We start from the raw sequence: 23,408 nt of genomic DNA on the forward strand, positions 1-23,408 counted from the left end.
CGATTGATTGATCAATTGATCGATTGATCAATAGATATAGATAATCTCCCACATCACCTTAGAAAAAGAAATAATTAATGAGAGGTTCAGAGACTTAATAACAAGTTAGCTAGTTAGTTTTCAATTATTATTCCCAAGAGAACATTTTTCCAATGCTTGTAAAAGGTGATATTAACCTTTGAAATTTCACATAAATGCGTGCACCCCTCTTTCCTTGCCATCCCAGGATACATTATCAATGATTTCATAAATATTTGTGTTTCAGTATGGTCTGATATAGAACTTAAACTAAATGGCAGAATGGTATAGAAAAAAAAAACAAAAAAAGAAACAGGAACAAACTACTGATTTTGATGTTGCCCTTATTTCTAATTAAAGCTTCAGTCCCCTTGCAAGGGAAATCTCACCCTTTTTTCCAGCCTGAGTCCTACCCTATGTTCCCTTTCTTTTCTTCCTCCTCCTGTCCTGCTCCACCAAATCTCCTGTTTTTCACACTCCGCCCTTTTTCTTTTCTTCTCTCTCTCCCTGACAAACAAGTGATAGAGCCCTTCAAACCCTCATTTTATGAAATCCTAGATATACCACAGAACTGATGTCTCCTGTCCCGGGCAGCCATGGGTGGTGTTGAGTCCCTTGGACTTAACTTTTTATCTCCATTCTTTTTACTGTTCTTCCTCTCTCTCTCTCTCTCTCTCTCTCTCTCTCTCTCTCTCTTCATTTGTCTGTTTGTTTTGGTTTGGTTTGGTTTTGTGATTCCTACACTGTGTCCTAGCACTCAGTAACTGAGGAGGGTAGGAAGAAGAAGAGGAAGAGAGATAGCGATGACAAGCACCCATAGTGTGTCAGGCCTGGAGCTGGGCAGTTCAAAGATGTGATCTCACTTAACATCAAAAGTAGCCTTAGAGGTTGCTAGTTTTCACTCATTATAACAATAAGAAAATGAAGCCTCAAAGACATAAAACAAAATTTCCTAAAGTCCCATGCCTAGTAATGACAAAACCATTCTATGTGCCTCTCAAGTCCTTCACTCTTCTTCACTGACCCTCCGTTTTTTATTACCACAAGTTCGGTGCCTTAAAATAAGGTAAATTTATTATCTTACAGTTCTGGGAGTCAGCAGTTCAACATGGGTCACTGGGCTGAAATCAAAGTGTAGGCAAGACTGTGTTTCTTTCTGTAGGCTCTAGGAGAGAATCCATTTTCTTGCCTTTTACATCTTCTAGAAGCTTCTCACATTCTTCGACTTGAGGCCCCTACCTCCATCTTCGGAGCTGGCAACAGTGGGTCACGTCTTTTTCATATTGTGTCACTCTGACCTTTTCTTCTGCCTTACTTCTTCTTTAAGGACGCTTGTAATTACATTGGGTTTACCCGGATAATCCAGGGTAATCTCCCCATCATTCTTTTTGAGACAATATCTCACACTCCCTTCATAAAACCTTCTGGGGAGAGCATCAGCACTTAAAAGCTCAGGGCATCTAAGGAAGTCATTGCTATCTGAAAGAGATAAGGAAGTATTTTGTGTATGGTCAGTTTCTCATTTCCCTGATGTTGCTCTCCCAAGCTCAGTGCTGCCTTGAATGTCACGTACCACATTGGCAGCAAAGGGGTGAGATGTTTTATTTATTCATTCAGTTACTCATTTATTCAATAAGCATGTAATGAATGCCTACAACATAGCTAGTACTCTGCTCATAGAACCCTGGAGGCTAATATTTGCTGAAGGCCTTTCTCTAAGACACTAAATTGAATTTTTGTCTTAGGTAAGAAAACTGTGCAATCTTGTGGGTGCTGCTTTTAAAGGAGGAAAGAGGCAGATGAAGAAAGAAGGCGTGTTTGAAAGACTTGGGAATGGCTCTGTGCCTCCCATTTCGGGTTTGAATAAAACACTTGAGTAGGTGGCTCAAACAAACTTAGCAAAGCAATGGCAGATTTTCTGTGGTTCTCGGTTCCTCCCTTTTGCAGCTATTTGCCCTCCATAATTTAAATGTTTATCCACTTAATATAGCTTGATGCCTAATATAACTTAATACATTGAATTAAGGTTTCTGTAGCAAGTATGATATATTAATCCTTACAGCAGAAGAGTAATAACTGAAAATGCCTTTCCATGTGCCTTGACAGAAGACACTTAATCAGTTTGATAACACTAATAATCTCACCACTACTGTTTGTTGTGCTTTCTTTGTATCATGGTCTATTGTGATGCTTTTCTCAAAAACTATAGTAAATGTCTGATTTGCTTAGAGTTTAGCTCTAATTTTCCCCAGCAGTGGCCCTTTTCTTCACTTCATTTAACATACTCATGGATTACTTTATTTTTCAAAATTTACCAAATATATTTTCAAATACCAAGGTGATCAGGAGAAAAATTTAGGGGGATGAAAAAGAGGAGAGAGGGATGGTGAATGAATACATTGGAATCTTTGGCAAAATTAATGGACTTGGACTAGCATATTAAGCTTTTGTGAAAGAATTAGAAAACGGTTATCTTCTATAGTTACATTTCTTCATTTGGTCTTTAGTCTTGAGACTATCTTCTCTCTCCCAATGGTAGTCTTTCATATTTTTTTAGAAAGGATCATGAATTCTTTATGAATCTGATCAAAGCTATGAACATGAAGATTCTCATTATTTCAAAATGCACAAGTATACATAAACACAAAATGGCATACAATTATGAGGATTTATAAGCAACCTAAAGCCCTCCCGTGAACCCAGCATTAAGAACGCCTACTGTAAATGTCATACTACTATCACCTCAGTAAATCTGGGCCAGTCTTGTGTTGCAAAGAAACACAATTCACCAACCAAAAGGAATGTAAAGTAATTCAAATCTCTACTAAGTAGCTTTTATAGAACTTAACAGAATATCCAAAATTCATCGTCTTCAGCAGTATTTTTGAAGTTTCTGTTCTCATTTCCTATATATCCCACTCTGAAAGCTCCCTCAACTCTCTTCACACCCTTAACTCCTCACACAATTTTCTCTGACAATCAGCCATGTGGGCTTATCTCTTTTTCTGTCTTTCCTCTCTTCAGCCTCCCATTCACATTCTCTACTTTTGACTTTATCCTTTTTAGACAAGTAAATTTTTGCCTTTCTCAATGCAAACTTCCCATTTTGGCTTCCTCAGGTCTTTCCCCACTGATTACCTCAGCCAGCGTAGTACCACCCAGGAGTTAGAAGGAATAAAAGAGAAAAGAGGAAATATGCAACAACTTAAGGCCAGAATTTTCCTTAGAGGGTTGTGTTTGTTGGCAGAGTAGGGGATGTACAGAGAAGAGCCTTTTCTCATAAACATAATTTCTGATAGGTAATTATGTCTAATTTCAACATTGGAAGGTCAGGTGTTGATTGATATTTTCATTTTTTTCTTTCTCTTGTTCATTTTCTATGGTATCTTCCTCATTTTCTTCTTTTATGTAGGTAGGAACTGGAAAGTGATTTATTGATTGTGGGAATATACCAAAATTATAAATCCAAAAGATTGTTCTTTTCAACCTTTGATAAGCTACACCCTTATTTCAACAAGATCGGGCATCTCTTTGAGAGCCTGACATGCATTCTTCAGCATATCACCATTTGGATCATGAAACTTGAAATCTGAAATTTGAATTTGATGGTTTAGAAACAAAGTCATCTGGACTTAAATCTTTTTAATAAATAGTCAATCCTGAATTTTTTCTTAAAATTTTTTTATAGATATAACTAAAGAAATATAGCTGTTTATATCTATCTGTTTTAATGTGGCTGGTAAGCCGAATCTAAAAGCAATTTAAAGCTAGTACCTCTAAAAGACATTGGCCATTGCTTTATTATGGATTTAAACATATGGCTTTCTAGGATAAGTACCTTGAAAGACAATAATCAATTGTGTTTATGAGTTAAAGTGCATTAGGTATACTATGTACTTTAGTTTATTTGCACAATAAAATCATGCTCTTTTGGTCATTCTGCCACTACTCCTATGACTTTTCTCCCATGTTTGTGCTTATAAGTCCAGGGTTTTTAATATGTGCTGTGATTATGATCTTGGACTTTGGAGTCCGACAGACTTTGGTTCAAACCTTGGCACTCCATTTGCCTTTGAGCAAGCTAGACAGCAACCCTAAGCCTCATGGGCCCCATCTGCAAATGGTGACAATGGCACCTACCTTATAGGGTTGATGATTGAATAAAATGAGAGAACACAGTAGAAGACACTTACTACAGACACCAGTACAAAGCAAGTTCATAATAAATATTGCTAAATAGTGGTAGCAAGAGGAGGAGGAGGAGGGGAGGGGTGAAGATGCTGCCATGGTCATTTCTTACTAGCTTAGCTCTATGTATCCCTTGCTCTCCTTTTCTGAGTACCTCTCTTCATGACCACATACTGTCCCACTTTTTCTTTTTTCTTCTCTTTTCAGAATTTTTCTCTTTTCTCTCTGTTTCATGGAGGCAGATAGTTCTGGACAGGGATGTTTCAGAAGGATGGATATAATACCAGAAGTTGTGACACCTAGTCACACCATAGCGGCTGTTTAATAATATCAGAATAAAGTGAGACAAAAATGGTGGATATCTGTGAACACAAGCAACTATTCTCAATTGAATTTTTTTAACTTATAAATTTTTCAGCTTCTTGCCATTCATTCCTAAATTAACTCATACCATTTTCCAGTGTTTGGTAATTTAACACATTTATGCCATGAGTCAACATTTCCTGGCATGAAATTCTAGCCATAAGCACTCTTGCCTATGTGCCATAAATACAGTAACCTATGAAGAGCCAAAAAAGGCCTTTTGGGATCGGCGGACTGTGTGGCAAGACCCGATCCATCAACAGCAGGAAATCAAACAGGTGTCAGTCCCAAGCAATCCATTGAGTCATCTCCTACCTCTTTGTCACTGGCACATAATTAACCAGTCGCTTCAGCTTATTACGAGGTAGCTACATATGTGTGAGATCATCAGCTGAGACATTCTGATCATTGAATTAGGGATGTACGGAAACAGTTTAATTGAGGTTTTGGGGGCAGATATTTCCCCTTTTCACAAAATTCCACATTAAATGTTTTAACACATATAAATTTAATTAAATCATTTTTTCAAGTGTTCATGAGACTTACCCTGCCTTGTAGTCAGTATGACACTTGTTTGGGAGAATTATTTTGAACAGCATTACTTTATAGTAAACTTTAAAAAGGAGTCTGTGTCATTTTTCCTGGACATATGTTACATATATTCATCTGCACCCAATATTATTACTCAAAACTAGATGATGGATGTTATTTATTATATGTGCATGGACACCCTAAGAGAAATAGACTGTATTCTAACATTATTACATAAAGGATAAGTCTACTTGGTCTATTTAAGAGTAGAGATCAATATTATGCTATAAACCTAGCAAAAGACAAACAATCCAATTTTAAAAATGGGCAAAGGACTTGAATAGACACTTCTCCAAAGAAGAGATACAAATGGTCAACAAGCACATGAAAAAATCCCCAATGTCTTTACGCATTAGGGAAATGCAAATTAAGACAATGAAATACTATTTCACAAACAAGTGCTGGCGAGGATGTAGAGAAATTGGAATTCTCGTACCTTGCTGATAGGAATATAAAATAGTTCAGACGCTATGGTAAACAGTGTGGTGGTTCCTCAGTAAGTTAAGCAGACTTACAATATGATCAGGCTATTTCACTCTTGGGTATATTCCCAAAGCATTGAAAACATGTGTTCAAGCAAATATGTGTACACAAATGTTCATAGCAACACTATTCACAATAGCTAAAGGTGGAAACGACCCAAATGTTCGTCAGCTGATGAATGGATAAACAAAATCTGGTATACGCATGAGATGGAATATCATTCAGCCATAAAAAGCAATGAATTATACCTTTTTAAAAAAAAAATTAATCATAATGTGGGAAATATGTGTCCAACATATTTCTAATTACAAGGTCCATGGGGAATTATATAGAAATGCACATATTAAACATTTGAGGGACAATAAAAACAGCAATGAAGTACTGAAATACACTATGACATGGACAGACCTTGAAAAGATTATGCTAAGTGAAAGAAACCAGACACAAAGGCCCCATATTGAATGATTCTATTTATATGAAATACCCAGAATAGGCAAATTCATGGAGACGGAAAGCAGACAAGTGTTTGCCAGTGGCTATTACTAATGGAAAATTTTATGTTCTGTGGATTTTACAGCACACAAAATAGAAGAGATGCGGATGGCAATAAAAATGCTGCACATCATCGCTCATTAGAGAAATGTAAATTAAAACTGCAATGAGATACCATAACACACCTACTAGAATGACTCAAATAAAAAACTCTGAAGATATCAAATGCCGGCAAGGATGTGTAGCAACTGAAATTTTTGCATATCACTGTAGGAATGTAAAATGTCACAGCCCCTTTTGAAAAAAGTTTCATAGTTTCTTACCGAGTTAAATGACCCAATAACCCCACTCTTAGGAATTTACCCAAAAGAAATAAAGACATACATCCCCATAAAAACCTATTTGTAAATGTTCACAGCAGCTTTATTAATAATTTCTCCAAACTGGAAATAACCTGAACATTCATTACCTGGTATATGAACAAACTGTTGTACATCCATAAATGAAAACTACTCAGTGATAAAATGGAACATATTACTAATATTTGCAGTAGCATGAGTGAATCTCAGAAGCATTATCTAAGTGGTAGAAGCCAGACTCAAAAGCTACATATTATATTATTCTATTTATATGGCTTTCTGGAATAGGCAAAACTGTAGGGACAGAAAACTGATCAATGGTTTCCAGGGGCTGTTTTGGGAGAAGAGGATTAATTACAAATGCTCAGAGGGAATTCTTTTGGAGGGGTGGGTGATGGAAATTTTTTTAAAAATAAATTTATTTATTTAAGTTAATTTCAAGTATACAGTACATTAATTAGACATCTATAATGTTCATAAAACGATCCCCCCAATTACTTCCTCCCTCCCCTAACCCTCCACTTAGCCATCATATTAATGCTAACTACATTCTCTCTTCCATGCCCCCGGTGCCCAACTATCAACTACTGTATTGTACTTCTTTACCCCTTCATTCCCCAGCCTCCTAACCCCCTCCCCTCTGTCCGTCACCAAATTGTCCACTATATTTGAAAGTCTGTTTTTGCTTAGTTTGTTCTTTTTGTTATATTGTTTATAGTGATAGTTAACACAAGTGTGTACATTGTCAAAATTTATGGAATAGTACACATTAAAAAAAAGCGAATTTTACTGTCTATAAGTTATATACCACAGCTACACTGACTTATAAAACCACTTGTTTTTTATCCTCCATTATTATCTCTCTGAGGAGCACAACCATTGAATGTGTTATTTTCACAATATTAAAAGTAGAAGGATGGTTGCTCAAAGATCAAAATAGTTGCAATCTTTGTGATCGCATAGCCCAAACAAAAAGCTCTTGGGTCTGTTCAAAAGGAATGAGAACCAGAAATAAATAATGTCCATGTTCTGGGTCATCAAGAAAGGAAAGCAAATGGGATCAGGGATGAAGAAAGATTGAATTAGTGGGAAGTTAAGCAGTTATTAACTTAAGTGAGGAAGAAGGAGTGACTAGGATCAGTTGAGTAGGAAAGATGATTTCAGATTTATCTCTAGACTCACTATCAAAATCATTTTTGGCTCTCCACATCCCAGGATTCTAAGCAGTTGGATCCTTTGAGAAATTGTGGTGCGACATTTACATTCAGTTGAAAACAAAAGGATACTGTTAAATCCAAGGAACTTGTTTCTGTACCCTCTCACCTTACACAATGCTCTGCAACTACAAGTAACACAACAAATATTTGAAGAATTAATGAAGGAATATACTGAAAATTTGCTGAAGGACAGGACAATTTTCTATTAAGTTAAAAAACTCTAAAGGGGAATGCAATACAACTATTGTTTTGTCCATTATCACTGCAATAGTACTAAAGGAAACAGCATCTCATTCTTTATTGTGTGTTTGTTCTGAGAAAATCCTTATCAAAATAGACTGCTCCAGTGTTTTCAGGACTTTAAAAGATAGACTAGATCTAAACAGATTCAATGTAGATTTTAGCAATTTAATATACAATTTCAGCAAAGCGCGTCCTTTGCAGTTCGAGCCCACTAAAGCTGCTACATGGATCATATAATTGATTTGTGGCACATTCTGCCTGCATCTACCCAATGGTTTATTCAAATCGAATAGACAAATACCAATAAAGCGAAAAGCTCCACTGAGAATTGACCAAACCACATCACTTTCTTCACACCTAGGGTATTCCAACCAATAGTAATTTTATGGCAGCTCTTTCTTTATAGTACCCGATACAGAGCTCTGTAGCCAGGAACCTACAATACAAGGAAACCTTTCCCTAAAGCACAACACAGAAATGAGTTTATGAAATCACCATTAAACATAATAGAACACTGGAGAGACGAGTAGAACAGAGGCAAGATGAGATAATGAACATAACATCTAAGAACCAATTAAAAATTATCATCTCTGCAGAAAAGCACCCGTGTGTTGATAAAGCTTGTTATGAATATTATGTACTGTAACATAAGATAATATAGAACTGAGAGTCTCAAATACCAGTGGCCAAAAGAGATACAATATTTAGCTGTATACCTAAAAATAGATTAAATGGTATCATCAACACACCCAATTTATTATTATTATCCCAGTTCTGAGTATCACTTATCTTCAATAATATGCAATATATGGTTAAGAAATAATCCTTATCATCACTATTCTTAACAATATAAAAATATGTTACATATAGTTATGATTTCTGTGCTACAAAAATCTGAGAATAGAGAGTTGACTATTCTAAGAAAAAATTTTTAAAAGATATAGACATCATAAATTGGCTAGGTCACCCAGAAAAAATTTTTCTCTCTCTCTCTGACATCTATAGCTTTCAAGATCGTATTTGCCAACTCCCAGAGGAAAAAAATTATTTAAAAGATTATTTAGACTTTTTGTCTGTGCAGGTTTACTGCAGCTTAGTCATAAGCTATGGAAATAACATGGACTGTGTCTCTATAGTCTTCATCTTTTGAAATAAACGCGAACATCTGTGTATCTTCTTATGCTTAACACACATAGATACACATACACACTTATCTAGTTATATTTTACACACTTTTAAAGGTATTCTTTACAATGGCATTTTATGAGATGAAGGTGGATTATCTGAGTAAGAAACCATCTTCACTTCCTACTTGAAATCCAGGCTGTTTCAAATATTTTTGGTGCCTTTGCCTGGAGTCTACAAAAAAATGGGCTACCGAATTCAGCTTTCTAGGGGCGATGACATAAGTGTCAGAGCAAAGGTTATTATCTTTTGGACGGTACAACTGCTCAAGAACTGGGTTAGAACGGTGAGGTATCGCATGTGATAAAATAGAAGAAAGCTCATAACAGGACAATTCAGAAAGATAGAGGGAAATTTAGAGACTGAGAAACCAAAGAAAATTATTTTCATAGAGAAAAAATATTCCACTACATTTAAAGCCCATTTGAACACTGAAGATTTAAAACTTTCAAAAGTCTGAATTAATTCTGTAGTTGTTGTTTTGACCAGTGTGCATACATTCTTTAAGCAAACATTTATTCAGCATCAATCATGTATAAATGGAGTAATGGATGCCTGGAATACAAAAATGAATGATGTGCAGCCCTCATAGCTTTCGCAAAAAGGCTTTTAAACATCAAATATCTCTTACCAGATTATAATTTGGTTAGTTAAGTGTAGAGGAATCAGCAACATTTTATTGCATTTTCATCAAACCCCAGGGACTTTTAAAAAATGAGAGAAAGAAACAGAAACATTACATTTTTAATTTGGTCAATAGAAAATATTTTGTACTCAAAAAATCTATATTCAACTTTTATTTCTCAGATCTTCCTTTCCTATATAATGGACATTTGCTTAGGGATTGATAGTATTTTTCACTATTGACACAACACTGAAGTCCCACCTTTTTCGAAGTGTCTGGATTAATTCCTCATATATAAATATGTAAACAGACATTTCCATTGATCACCGTAAGTTCTGGTCTCTCCTTCATTTATTTACATTTCTCCCTATTTTCGTAAACAGGCATATGATAAGTGTTTATGATTAACACCTTGGGAATATGGTAAGAATGCGATGTATACAGAGAATCAGTACAAACCACACGTACCCTTTAGGTACGTGTGATTTGAAGCTAGGTATTTATTTCATATTTAATCAAGTCTTTTCTCCAAATTCCTATTTATTACCATGCTTTTATAGTTACTACTACCTGAATATTTAGCCACAGGAGAACAAAGAATTTGTTACCCCAGATTCTAATTTTTTTAACTTTATTTTTATTATGATGACATTGGTTAACGAAATCCAGTAAGTTTCAGATGTACAATTCAACAGTATTGATTTTATCTAAATTAACATTTGCATAGCAGAGAAGTTATGCATATTTCTAGGAAATATGTTTTACACAAGATTTTATTCCATTTTTAAAAATTACTCGTATACCTACCAAGTCCATACTAAGGTTGTCTAGTGTTACCTGAGATTACTGATGGTTTTTCAAAGCCAATCTTTGCTGCCCCCGCCTCCGCCCCCACCCCCTCTTTATAGAAAATGTTCCTCAGGCTGACAGACTGCTCTGAGCCACACCAGGTGCCTTGCCCCAGCACAGTGGTTCCAAGCGTTTTTATTTCATGGACCAGTAAAATCCCTCTAAATGTTTTGGAAACCGATATAATATTGCTATCCTTTTATTCTGCAGTTACAAAGCAAAAACACAGCTACAAGAATTTAATGAAAAAAGAATAACCAAAAAAAAAAAAAAAGTAAAGATATAACCGCATAACACATTTATAAATAGAATACATTTAGGTCTATAAAAAAGCTCATAATTCTCCTTATTTTTTTCTTTCCTTGCCATAGATTGACTTTTGGGAACCACTTCCTTTGAGCTTTGCATAAGGGCTATAAAAGAATAAGTTAACCAAATATTCAATTTCTGCTGTTTATGTTCCATGGCATGAGTTCAGGTTTACACTGGCAGCAGAATAGAGGAAGTGAGGAAATGTATGAATCAGCTCCATACCATCGAAGCCTTCCTAGCTATTCATCCTGCCAGTGTGGTCAGTACCTCACATGCACAAAGGGCAGGAGAAATGCCAATGCAAGGAGATTATTACTCAGAAGTTGCCCCAATCGAGTTAGCGTGCAAGTAGACGACAAGATTTCCCTGGAATGCAGGGACAATTCAAGGAAAGAGTCTTTGAAAATTTATTTCAAAAATTAATTTAAAAAAGATGCAGTGCGAGTGTCCAAAACACAAGTGATGGCTTAGACATCTGCATCTGCTGTCAAGACTCAGGAATACCCAAGGCTAATTAAATGTAGGGAATGTAGTGGAACACGAGAAAGCAGTAAAATCACCTACAGTCTTTTACAACACCTGTGGGGTTTTTTATGTTAATTATCTCAAACGCAATTGAGAAATAGGAGATCAGTATTACAGAGTAATCATATTGGTTTCGTACATGCTTATAGTTTCAAGTGATTGGGGTAAGTTTTCTCACAAGTAAAGATAAAGCCTTAGCAAACATAAAGCTCTTAAGAAAAAAACTGAAAATGTCCAGAGGTACCTTCCTTTACTGCAAATAGAGGCCTAAAGAACCACTGGATTTTCCACCAGTTCTTCAGCAAAGGTGCAAATCCTGATTAAAAAACACAAAGACATTTTCCTTTTACTAAAATGATTGGTTGATGAAGAAGGCTACATCCTGGGTTATATTTTTACTTTGTATCAAATAGTCTCTTTTAGAAGCAACTGCATTTCATAGGAGGAAGCGCAAGCCTCAGTGGTTAGGCTGCAAAGGATGGACCACTGTGGCTATAAACAGAGGCTGGGAGAATTTTAACTGTGCTAGGCACTTTACTATGACGCTTATTGTTTTTGTTAGTGCTTGGTTCAAAGTTCCATAGGTTTTGAGCCATCTGCTTCAACTCTATTTTTCCTACAAGCCCTGATATTTTTAGTGTGCAATTTTGTAGAACTATGGTTGTGTTTTATTTTCACCAAAATGCCTATATTTTATTTTCACATGGCAGTCAAAGCCCTGATGTGACCCACAGAAGGGCAGTGGTCTGGAGAGAGGTTATTAGAAGGTTATTAGAAGGAATTGGAATTGGGCTTCCAGCATCAGCTAGAGGAAATGGCTCCTGATGTGATAGTAATTCTTGGCAGAAACATATCTCTAGTTTAGAGAAAGGCAATGCCTCAAACTATCCTAGCTTAATGGAAAAATAGAAAAAAGAAAGGTAAAGAATACTTAACTCCCTTATTTCTAATTATGTGTTTGCTCTGCAATCTTCTCATCCAGGATCGGTGTATAGGATTTCTCTCGAGTGCCAACTCTAATTGACTGGTAGTGGCTGCCTGAAGCAATGAAGTAAGAAGGATGCTGAGGCTGCTTCTGGGCTCAGTGGGAAAGAATGCCACAATTGATTAGTGATGTCTGTCAGGAGTTGCCACACATGTGTCACCCTTATAATCTATGATACAGTTGAGGAAATTTGCCTACTAAGATAAATGGTCTGGGAAGACAAGCAGACTTGGTTCTGGAATCGGTACATTTACCTTTGTAAATGAACAAATCGATTCTCTGATAACCAGTCTATCTCTGTCATTTTCACCTGAGGCTGCTCATTTAGGTGAACTGAGGAAATGGAAGGTTTAAACCAGCAACCCTGAAGATGTTAGAAGTCCTGACATCCAGATGCTGTTACCAGAAAATGCCATCCTTAAAAGATATTACCACTCATTATCTTTTCACTTGTTATGGATTTACTATGAAGTATTTACCATACTTCTCCCCTGACCCTATTTTATACTTGCCATATTTCTCAATTGTAAGATGCTATCAAGTCACTGTATACCAGGAGACAGCTAGGATGTCATTTTCATACATGTGAACTTGTTTATTTCTAGTGATCTAACAGTGGGACCACCCGCGTGACCCCTTGATATTTAAATTAGCAAATTATCTAAGGAGAAAAGAATGAGTCCCGATTGCTGCCTGAAAACCTGTCTTCCCCACCATAAAGTACACAAGCAGAACTTACAGAACAGATGCTACAGTGACTCAGAAGAAACCCCGAGAAAGGCCAATTCCGTGGAGCACTCTCGTAAGAAATTCTGCATCACCAGTGCTCTAGGCAGCACAGCGGACAGTCTGTTGGGAAGAGCGTGCACACTGACCACTCTGAGTTAAAGAGTACCTCAGAGAAGTCGAACTCTGAATGTGAAGAAGTTTTGGAAGGGCTTTACTGATATAATCCTCTTTTATTTCCTTTTTATGCTTGCAAAAGATCTACATGTAGATAAGTCTAAAGGAGCTTTTCTAGTAAGTATAAAATAAAGCTTTGTGTCATGTTGACACCATTTTTTTTCTTTCTCTTTGATACGAAAAATATTGGCGCCCCTTCCTGTTGGCGGTGCCTTAGACTCAATGAAGTGAGGTATAATTTACATCCATAACAAGTGAAGAGATGTGGTCTCAAGAACATAATTGTTCATAGGTTGTCCAAGTTCTCTCATCAAGTGAATTGTACTTCTAGGATTAGAATTTATGAGAGCTTAATTTTTGCCTAGTCCATTTGAACATCAGTGCCATATTTCAGAAAGGTTGGTTTTAAGAAACCAAATCATGGGTTGGATGGCCAACTAGAACTGGTCAACCTAAAATACAGCTGTTCTATAGGCCAAATCAACAAGAATATTCTATACGGGTAGATGTCTGGCAGTCCAAGAACAGTGTTAGCTGCCAACATAGGTATGGAAGGAGGAAAGCATATTGTCATGTGTGTTGCTGATTTTTTTTTTCTCATTATCAGCTATTGTTTTGCAGGAATATCCATTAGTCTGCTTGTCTGCCTGCCCCTTTCTTTTCATCTTTAATTTCATTCTCACACCAAACGGACTTTTTTGCATGAATTTTTATAATTAAGAATCATGATATAAAAAACTATTAGATTAAGCCATATAAAAATTGACAATATTTTACCATTCTTGACTTATGGTTATCAGCAAGTTTGTGTGGTTCAACTTAATACATGACATATGAGACATTCACATAAAGCATTTTATAATCAGAGACATGAGGACAGCCCTCCATTCATTATTATTGAGCGTATTCTGAGCTTATCTCTCCCAGATAAGCTTCTACCAGCTCTAAGGGAGCCTCTGACTAACACTTTTTGTGTAGATAGTCTCCTTCGAAGACCTTCATTTGATCAACTGTATGTACAGTATTTTTTTTTAACTCAATAAACATTTATTGCATGCTTCATAGGGGCTAGGCATTATTTCAGCCTTAGATAGAAAGATTAGTGCATAAAAAAAAAAAAAAAGATTAGCGTATCACAGTCCCTACTCTTAGGAGCATGCAGTCTACAAAGGCAGACAGACGTGGACATGATCACAGTGTAAAATAGCAAGTCACATAATAGATATAAATAATATGCTGAAAAGGCAGAGCAAGGTGACCTCAGAACAGGTGATATTTGTGCTGGTTCTTGAAGGACGACCAATTTACTTGGCAGAAAAGAGAGAGAACAATACAATATCACCAAACAGAATAGCTTGTCCAAAGTCACAGAAGCACAACAAAGAAGGATCTATTTGAAGAACCTCAGTTTGAATGTAGAAAGAACATGTGGCAAAGGTGAGAGAACTGGCAAGAGATGAGGCTTGAACAAAGCTAAGATCTGACTATGAAAGGACTTCCACATGTGGCCGGGGAGTCTGCATTTTATTCTGCAGGTGGAGAGAGGTCACAAAACATTCACAGGATTCACAGGGGCTTAAATAACTTAGAAGTAAAACTGGTTTTTCCTCTTTGAGTTTATATGTACAGTCCAGTCATCACCTAAGTTTACAGAAACACTACATTAGCGAACCCACAGCTTGTGCTTCTGCAGCGAGAGCTCTTTCTGACCAGCTCTGGCACACATGTGAGCTGAAGCAACCTGGAATTCCAGGGGGTTGTTTTAGCCCTGACATCTCTCTTAAACACAGTCATTGAGCTGTGGTTCCTCACTGTGGCTAGAAGCACAGCCAGAGGCTGCGTTGCTGTGAGAGATTGTGGCTTTGACAATTACGTGCCCTTCCACTGCAGGGCTCTCTACTTCACACGGGTGAAGGAGCCAAACACACTTTGTGTTTTCATATTTTCCTCATTGGGTAATTGCAAAATGGGCAATTCCACCAAAATGCAGCAAGATTGATTTCATCCAAACTGCAGACTGGCTAATCAGCGGCCCAGTTTTCCAGTCATGTGATCTGGCATCTGGCATTTACCACCCATCAAATGAAATTACCCAGCACTGATAAATGACCAGCTCGCCCCTGAGCGGGACTATTCCCCCTGAAACTCCTCCCTCCTTATTACTTGTGTAATGTTTAATAGTGCCAGGGATATCAACTGTAATGTATCAAAACTTTACCACAAATGGAGATTTATGTATGTGTGACATGGATAGCCACATACATGTGTATATATATGAATGCCTGTAAGTGAGTTATCCCATTTATGTGAATTTTCCAGATGTGTAAAACTATCATTTTTGTTTAAAACTCACACATATAAATATATACATGTTTGTATGTATGTATGTCTATATATGTATGTATATAGATATATGATTTATTTTATTTCTGTGAATCTTTCAGATGCCTAAAACTATGTGACTATCTAAATAGGTCCTGGGACTAATTCCAGGACCTGTCTGATGTGGAGTGAGGACCCCCAACTCACCAACAAACAATTCTCAGACCCCAGCAGTGTATCCGAGAATTTAGCACAATTCTGAAAGACCCAGAGAGAGCATCAGATTCCACAGGTAAAGGGTTCAGCCCTACAAAACTGCTCCTGCCACCACTTCAGAAGCTGGTCGCAAGCCTCGGTTGTTACCTGTGCTTCTGACTAACTCTCTGTAAATCAGAGGTTCCCATGCTCCTCTCTCCTGAGGTTCAATTAATTTGCTAAAGTGCGTCCCTCACAGAACTGAGAGAAATTAGTTACTTACTAAATCGTTAGTTTATTGTAAAAGAATGTAACTCAGAAACAGCCAGATAGAAGAGATGTATCAGACAAGGTACGTGGGAAGGGCCTCAGACCGTCCATGTCCTCTCCAGGTGCACCACTCCCAATACCTCCATGTGTTCACCATCCCCAAAGCTCTCGGAACTCCATCCTTCTGGGTTTTTATGCAGGTCCCATTATGTAGGTATGATTGACTAAACCTTCTAGCGATTGTATTCCAGCTCCCGCCCCTCTCCCCTCCCCGGAGGTGGGGGTAGGACCGAAAGTATGACCCTCTAATCACAGAGTCTGCTCCACTGGCAGTTAGCCCCTGTCTTTAAGTACTTTCCAAAAGTCACCTCATTAACATAACAAAAGACACCTTCATCACTCTGGACACTTAGAAAATTCCAAGGCTTTGGGAGCTGTGAGTCAAGAATTGTGGACAAAGACCAAATATATGTGAGAAATATATATATTCGGTCATCTAATTTTTCATAAATCACACTATCAAACATTTTCATTTTATTTTACTTAAATCGAGTTGTTATGGAAATATTTCTGGGGTCAGCCTGCTCTGTTTGAATTCCTGTTGTTTCACCTCCTAACTTCATCTCCTTGGGCAAGTAACAATCTTTCTGTGTCTCAGTTTTCTTATCTATAAAATGAGAATAGTAGTAACCACCACATAGAGTTGCCGTATGAATTAAATGGGGCGTGCATATAAAGCATTTAGTATGCAGCGAACATTCAAGTAGTGCTAACAATTAGTACTTTATGCACATTAGAACTGATTCATAAATATTGGGGCCATCATGATGAGCACTAATGATTTCAAGAACACAAATAACTGGCAATCTCAGAGCCTATTAAGAGCCACAAAGTTGTTTGCTCCTCCACGACATGTCTCCACGCTGCCAGGCTTCTTCCCAGTCCCATCTGGTTTCTGAGTGTTCACATAGCGTCCCTTGCTTTCGGACTTTATCAGTTAACACATTCTAAATTGCTAATTTATATAGGAACCTAACAGTGTTCTTTCTCCCTTAGTGTTTCACTGACAAATCAAATAATCCAACTTATTAAAATTCCGTCCAAAGCAGGAGTTTAAAAGCTCTGACTGAATGCCCAAGCCTGTCCTTTCAGTGCCTGCACTATGTGCTGTCTGTTTCAGCCACTCAAAATTCTTTTCTGCTGATTGCAAGATTATTGGCTGTGGAAAGACAAATACCAAATACAGCATGATCTTACTTATATGTGGAATCAAAAATAAACTCATAGAAGCAGAGAGTAGAATGGTGATTACTAAGAGCTGGTGGGAGTGGGGAATGGGGACATGTTTGCCAAAGGGTACAAACATGTGCAAGATGAATCAGTCTTGGAGAGCCCCAGTGTGCAGCTAGTTACAATACTTTCTAATATACTTGAAATCTGCTAAGAGATAGATCACAAAGCGTGTCACAAAGGAAAAAAGTAACAGTGAGCTGCTAGATATGTTAATTAACTTGACTATGGTGATTATTTCACAATGTATATGTAAATCAAAACATCAAGTTGTGTTCCTTAAATATATACATTTTTTATTTGTCAAATATACCTCAACAAAACTGGGGGAAAATGAAGTTACAATTCAACACAATAAATTAAAACTATGCTGTAACTTAAAAAGCAAGATCATCTGCAATGTCGGTGATAGACGATGTTATCAAGTGACTTCCAGTAAAGTAAGAGGAGACTCTTAACATTTTACATTTGCATCCTGGTGACGCAGGTCGTTAAATGTCCCTAGCTTTAGAGATTCAACAAAGAAATTATTGTACCACTTCTTTTTTAAAGCAAAATATGACATATAAGTAAAAAATACCTAGCCAAAGATTTTCTGTTTTAAAAAATTATAAAAGCATATACTAACAGCCTATCTAGAACCAAAAATCTCAGCTCCATAATCCAAACAGCATTTATTACATTTCTGGGTTGTTTTTGTTTTGTTTTGTTTTGTTTTGTTTTTGGTGTGATTTTTAAACAAACAAATCTTATTAATTCTTTATGAAAACACTGCAGGAGAGACCAGAACTGCCAATTTCAGTCTATGTGAATGGCACTCCCCAAAGTTGTGTAGGGAAACAATACCTAGTGAGAATGACTTTATAATAAATTTGTGTGATTTGGGGTTTTTTTGGTGCATCAGTAGCCAAACCATTTCAGTGTCCAAGATTACTGCATTCACCTCCTACTCGTTCTCCTGGCTGTGAATGCTTGTTAGCAATATACATTCTTATTTTGAGAATACATATTTTTTTCCAGAAAATAATCTCTCACGTAGCAGGCACTCAATATAATCGATGAGTGATTTCATGAATATCATTTCCTTCTTATACAAAAAAATCACTGTACTTTCAACTAATTCAATATATTATGGCCTACTAATTTTGAACTTCAACCCATTTCTGATTATCTTTTCAAATAATTGGATATGTAAACATGTAAGAATGTCAGTGTCAACACTTGGTTGAAGGGGAAGCTTAGGGGCTCCTGGTTTTGTTTTCCATTGCTCCTTGTGAGACATCTCGATTTCTACAGGTTGAGAAGCCTCTCCCAGATGGGAGTCGACATGACAACACAACAGAGAACATAATGTCAGTTGCAGTCTCCCTGCCCTCATTATTTTTGTTTTACTCTTTCAGGTTACAAATGCTGCTGCCAACTATCCCGGCCAAATGACTCTTCATCTCAAACCGCTCCTTGTGTGTGGAGGGGATGGATTTACTCAGTCCAACTTTGATGGCTGCATTGCTTCTGCCCTATGTGTTCTGGAAGCTTTAAAGAATCATATTTAGTACCTGTATTCTTATTCTCTTCATGAACTTTGAGTTTTTCTTTTCACAATCTTCTGTTATTGATTATCTTGTTTTCTATTTTGTTGAGAGAAATTACCAGAAAATTGTTCTTCACTTGTCATTTTTTAATATGGAATTTAAAATCGATTTTATAATTTTGATAGTTACAACCCATACTAGAATAAAAATTTCTTGGACTTTATACCTTTTGCCACTTCTCTGAGTTTCCATGACTACCGCATGTTGGAGGAAAAGTAGTGCTTAAGAATAACGAATGACCTTCCCCCCAAATTAGTCAAATCAAAGTAACAATTTATGTTCCCAAATCTTTATTATTTTTGTGAAAATTTCACTTCCACATAAAGAATAATCATTATCAAAGTCTTGTTTTAATCTTCAAGTATGCTCTTGATTCAATATTTTTGCAAACTACTGAACTACAGGATTCCTTTGAACTATGAATAACAGAGTGAAATTTTTGTTTTTCATTTCTCTCCCAAGTTATTAAATGATCCTGAATTGCAGGTCATATATGTCCAGATCTCTAAGATCGAAGCCTGGAAGACAACTTAACTGCTCTTTAAATTTTCAGATAATAACCAGATTCAACTTGACTTTCCAAGTCGCACAGTATTTTTTAACCTTAAAAGAAATTCAGTCTTACAATGACCTAAAAATTAAATAGAAACTGAAAGTATATCGATCTTTACCTTTTGTTATCTTCTATGGCTACTGCTGTTGTCTTTATGTACATTCCAGTATGTGCTGTGACATTTAGACTGTGTCAAGTTTAATGACTTTAATACAAAAAAAAAAAAATTTACTGAGCCAGAAAATAGATGCACTTAAAATAATTCAATATTTGCCAACTTAGTGGTTCTGTGACCCACATGCTTCAGTGACAACCCCATGATTTGCTGGCTGGAGAGAAATTGATCCTCAGCCTTCCAAACAAGCTACCTGTTGCTAATTTGAAAAGCAAAATGGTGAGTTTTATTTTATCATTTTGAAAGGAAAGAAATTTTTGCAACTTCTCAAACTAAAGACTTCTTAACTTAGTAGTACCTACAATTTCACACTTGTATGCCCACTAATCATACTCATACACCTGGGCAGAACCTGCTTATGTATCTATAACTGGATCTTGTGATTTTATGGAATGTTATTATATGTGTTTTTGAACAATCAATTGATGAAAAATGGAAATGCCTACATGTGGCTAATATTACTTGTTTTTTAAAACAGAGAAAGGAAAAGGGAAATTAATGATGTCTCTGGTTTGATGAGATGAAAATATTGAGATTTCTTTCATCATTTTGGCCCATATTTGATGAACATTTGTCTTTATTTTGGTTTTACCCTTAAAATATGGTAGAAAAGTCTTTCAAATGTATTAACTATTTTGTTTTTAATATAATTCTGGAGCTATTTGACTGAAAGCATCTTGAAGCTTTAAGAACAATGTATATTCATCTGATGAATGTATATTCTCCAAAAAAGAGAGAAAAGAATACAATTTTTTAAAGTGGGATGGGTTACTTAAAGACAGAACTTTTAAACCATTACTGATGACTTTCAATATCTATTTATTTTAAGTGTGTTTCCCTAATAATTCTGCATCTGTTTTGAGAAGACTATGGCAATATAGGAAAAAAACTCAACCCTACTTATAATGTAGATCGTTGTTACTTTAATCATTTTGAAAATTCATTTTACATTTAGATCTATCTCTGATATAACAGACCAATTCCCCGATGCTCAAATAAGGAAGTAAAACGTATCAAATGCTTGTGTTCATTTTCACTTACCCCTTTCCTTGTAGAAATGAAATAGATATGGGATTATCTTGTGTTGGAAGCCATCCCAGAGGGCTGTGAAACTCAGATGGCCAGGATACCCTAAAAGACCCGGGGCTAAGGTATCACGCTCCCCTGGGAAATAGGGGTCAGTACCTTTGGAACAGCTGCCAAGGTGTATGCATGTCAGCCCCACAGCTCCACACCGCACCACAGTATTTTCAAACGAGCGTTTATTAATCAAGCTAGCCAAGGGAAACTGCTGTGTTTTGAAAGGAGCATATTCAAGTGAGAAACGGCTTGAGCAGTGGGGTGATTTAATACTTGTTAGCTGATAAATATAGCCTTTGCACGAATAAAACTTTATGATGCAGTGTTGAAAAGCTTAATTACTAAACTGTCTATGCACATCTTGCTCAGGCAGCGAGGGTGACAAATGATACCAGTAGAATAGTATTTTTCACCTTTGGCATTTCTGAAGGGGGAAAGTATACCTAAAAACATCGAGAAAGCAGTAATAATCTCAGACCAGATATTACTGAGGGGGAAAAAAAACAGACTTCATTGAGTCACTGAGCCTTCTGCGCAAAATGCCATCGTCCCCACCCCCGCCTACCCACTACGTTGTTAAGTAAAAAAGAACAAGGTCAGTTTTACATTTATCTGGTATTTTATACTTATCCAAGTATATACACACATATATATATATATATGTATGTACCCACTTTCCATCCTCCTAACACCCCTGTGAAGTAGACAGAGCAAGGAATTCCTATTCACATTTGACAAATGAGGAAAACAAGGCACAGAGATTGGCCAACCACGGTCATATAATGAGATGCCAGGACAAGAACCCAGGCCTCCCACGACCCATTTCTATTTACATGGCACCACGCAGCCACCAGATGAACATGATAATTAAAGCTGAACTGAAATATTCGTTGGGGGTACAGTCAGCACCATGTGGTCCTCTTATCAATGTTTATTTCAGAGAGCTAACACTAACCCTGATGTGATAAGAGTCTAATATGAAATAAAGTCTCCATAAGTACTGGTTAAGTGATTTATATTTGTGTTATTTTCATTTGCTGGTTTATTTCTTTGGGCAGGAGAGGGGGGTACTTGCTGTGAGAAATAGCTGCATCATAATAACACTGAATTTCAACCCAGCAGTAGCTGGTTATCTACAGACTACATTCACCGTTTTCACTTGTATTCCTCTTTGTCTCTTCATTCCTTTTGTTTCACTCTCCTCTCCTCTATCATTTCTTTCTCTCCTTCAGTCTTTTCTCCTGCTGCTTCTCCTATCCCCAATTCTCCATTCTCAGCAACCTGGAATATAAACACAATCGCATTATGATTCATAGTATGTGTCCTTTTTTGTTGTAATGTATCTTTTTTTTCCCTAAAATTTAAAGCAGTTAATCCTGCTTTTTATTCAAGTGGATTGGATAATCATTATTTTGATTTCAAAAGTAATGCAGGAATTTAAAACTGGCTGTAATTTTCAGGGATCTCAGTGCTAATAACCTAAAAAAATACATGCAAAGCATGGAACCAGGCTCTGTGGTGGACACAATGGAATATAACCAATGATCTCCACCTAAAGATTCTAGTTAGGGGAAAACAAGTCACATGGAGTGGGAGGCAGGGTTAAGGTACATGTTAGTATAATCATAGGCAGTAAGTAAGATGCTATAACTCATGAAACCGGGGAATCCTGAGAAAAAGGACCATGTTTTCTTAGGAGACAGAGGGTCCCTGAACAGATGCAGAGATGCACCAGGCAAACACATTTCTCAACACAGTACCTAGGCAGATGTGGCTGACTCCAAGAATCCAAACTGCCTATCAGTGTGGTCAGGACAAGTGAGTCCTTTCTTTGGAGAAGACTCAGTGGGACACAGAAAGTGGTCTCCAGGAAAAGGAAAAAGCCTCAGCAAACCTCAGACTAGCTGGTGCAGAACTAAGCTGCTGTATTCCAGAATGAAATGTATTTGTGTCTCAGCCAGTGTCATCTGGCCAGGTAAACCAAAGAAGGATTAAATGGCAATGTGTCTGTGTTTCCTTCTCAACAGACAGTAATTATAGTCCACTTGAGAGTTCATAGCAGAATCTATCAAATGAACCTGCTAAAGAGAAAGACTCTCTAGGAGAGTGTTAATTTAAAAGACATGTAGAATCACAGAATCCTGGAAAATTGTGAAGTTTAGAGGGCTTGGAAACCATTTAGCCATCTTGGATTTTGAACCTACTTGAGAAGCCAGGGAAAACTATGGATCTTCCAACAACAATAACAAATAAACTATGTACATACGCACATAGAATTTGCATACCATTTAAGAGCCTGTTTTGGTAAATAAAGTTTTATTGGAATATAGCCTTGTCTTTTCATTTGTATACTTGTGGCTGTTTTTTGCACAATAGTAGAGCTGAGTGTTTTGTATCACCACATGGCCTGCAAAGCCTAAGATAGTTAACTCTTTAAGAAAATTTTGGTGACTCCTGTTTTAGAGGGTTACAAACCTGCCAAAATCTATTTTTAGACACTAAGGTGTCTACAGATCACAGATTAACAACCTCTAAATCTTGACCCTATGACTTATGTAAATACAGCTTATCTTAGATCCACATATATGGTCCG

At 36.8% G+C, this 23,408-nt stretch overlaps 1 protein-coding gene across 2 annotated transcripts in view; it reads left to right on the forward strand.

Moving 5' to 3' along the window:
* RNLS (renalase, FAD dependent amine oxidase) overlaps positions 1 to 21,403 on the forward strand; it is a 258,769-nt gene extending 237,366 nt beyond the window's left edge. For both annotated transcript variants that reach the window (XM_039871791.1, XM_039871792.1), the window contains one exon: positions 18,816 to 21,403. In XM_039871791.1, the coding sequence (XP_039727725.1) occupies positions 18,816 to 18,968 (153 nt within the window). In that variant the 3' untranslated portion in view covers positions 18,969 to 21,403. The remainder of the gene's footprint in view (positions 1 to 18,815) is intronic.
* The last annotated feature ends 2,005 nt before the right edge of the window (positions 21,404 to 23,408 follow it).

The sequence above is a fragment of the Pteropus medius genome, unplaced genomic scaffold (genome assembly GCF_902729225.1).
Source record: "Pteropus medius unplaced genomic scaffold, Ma_sr-lr_union100, whole genome shotgun sequence".
In the NCBI taxonomy this organism is placed as follows: Eukaryota; Metazoa; Chordata; class Mammalia; order Chiroptera; family Pteropodidae; genus Pteropus; species Pteropus medius.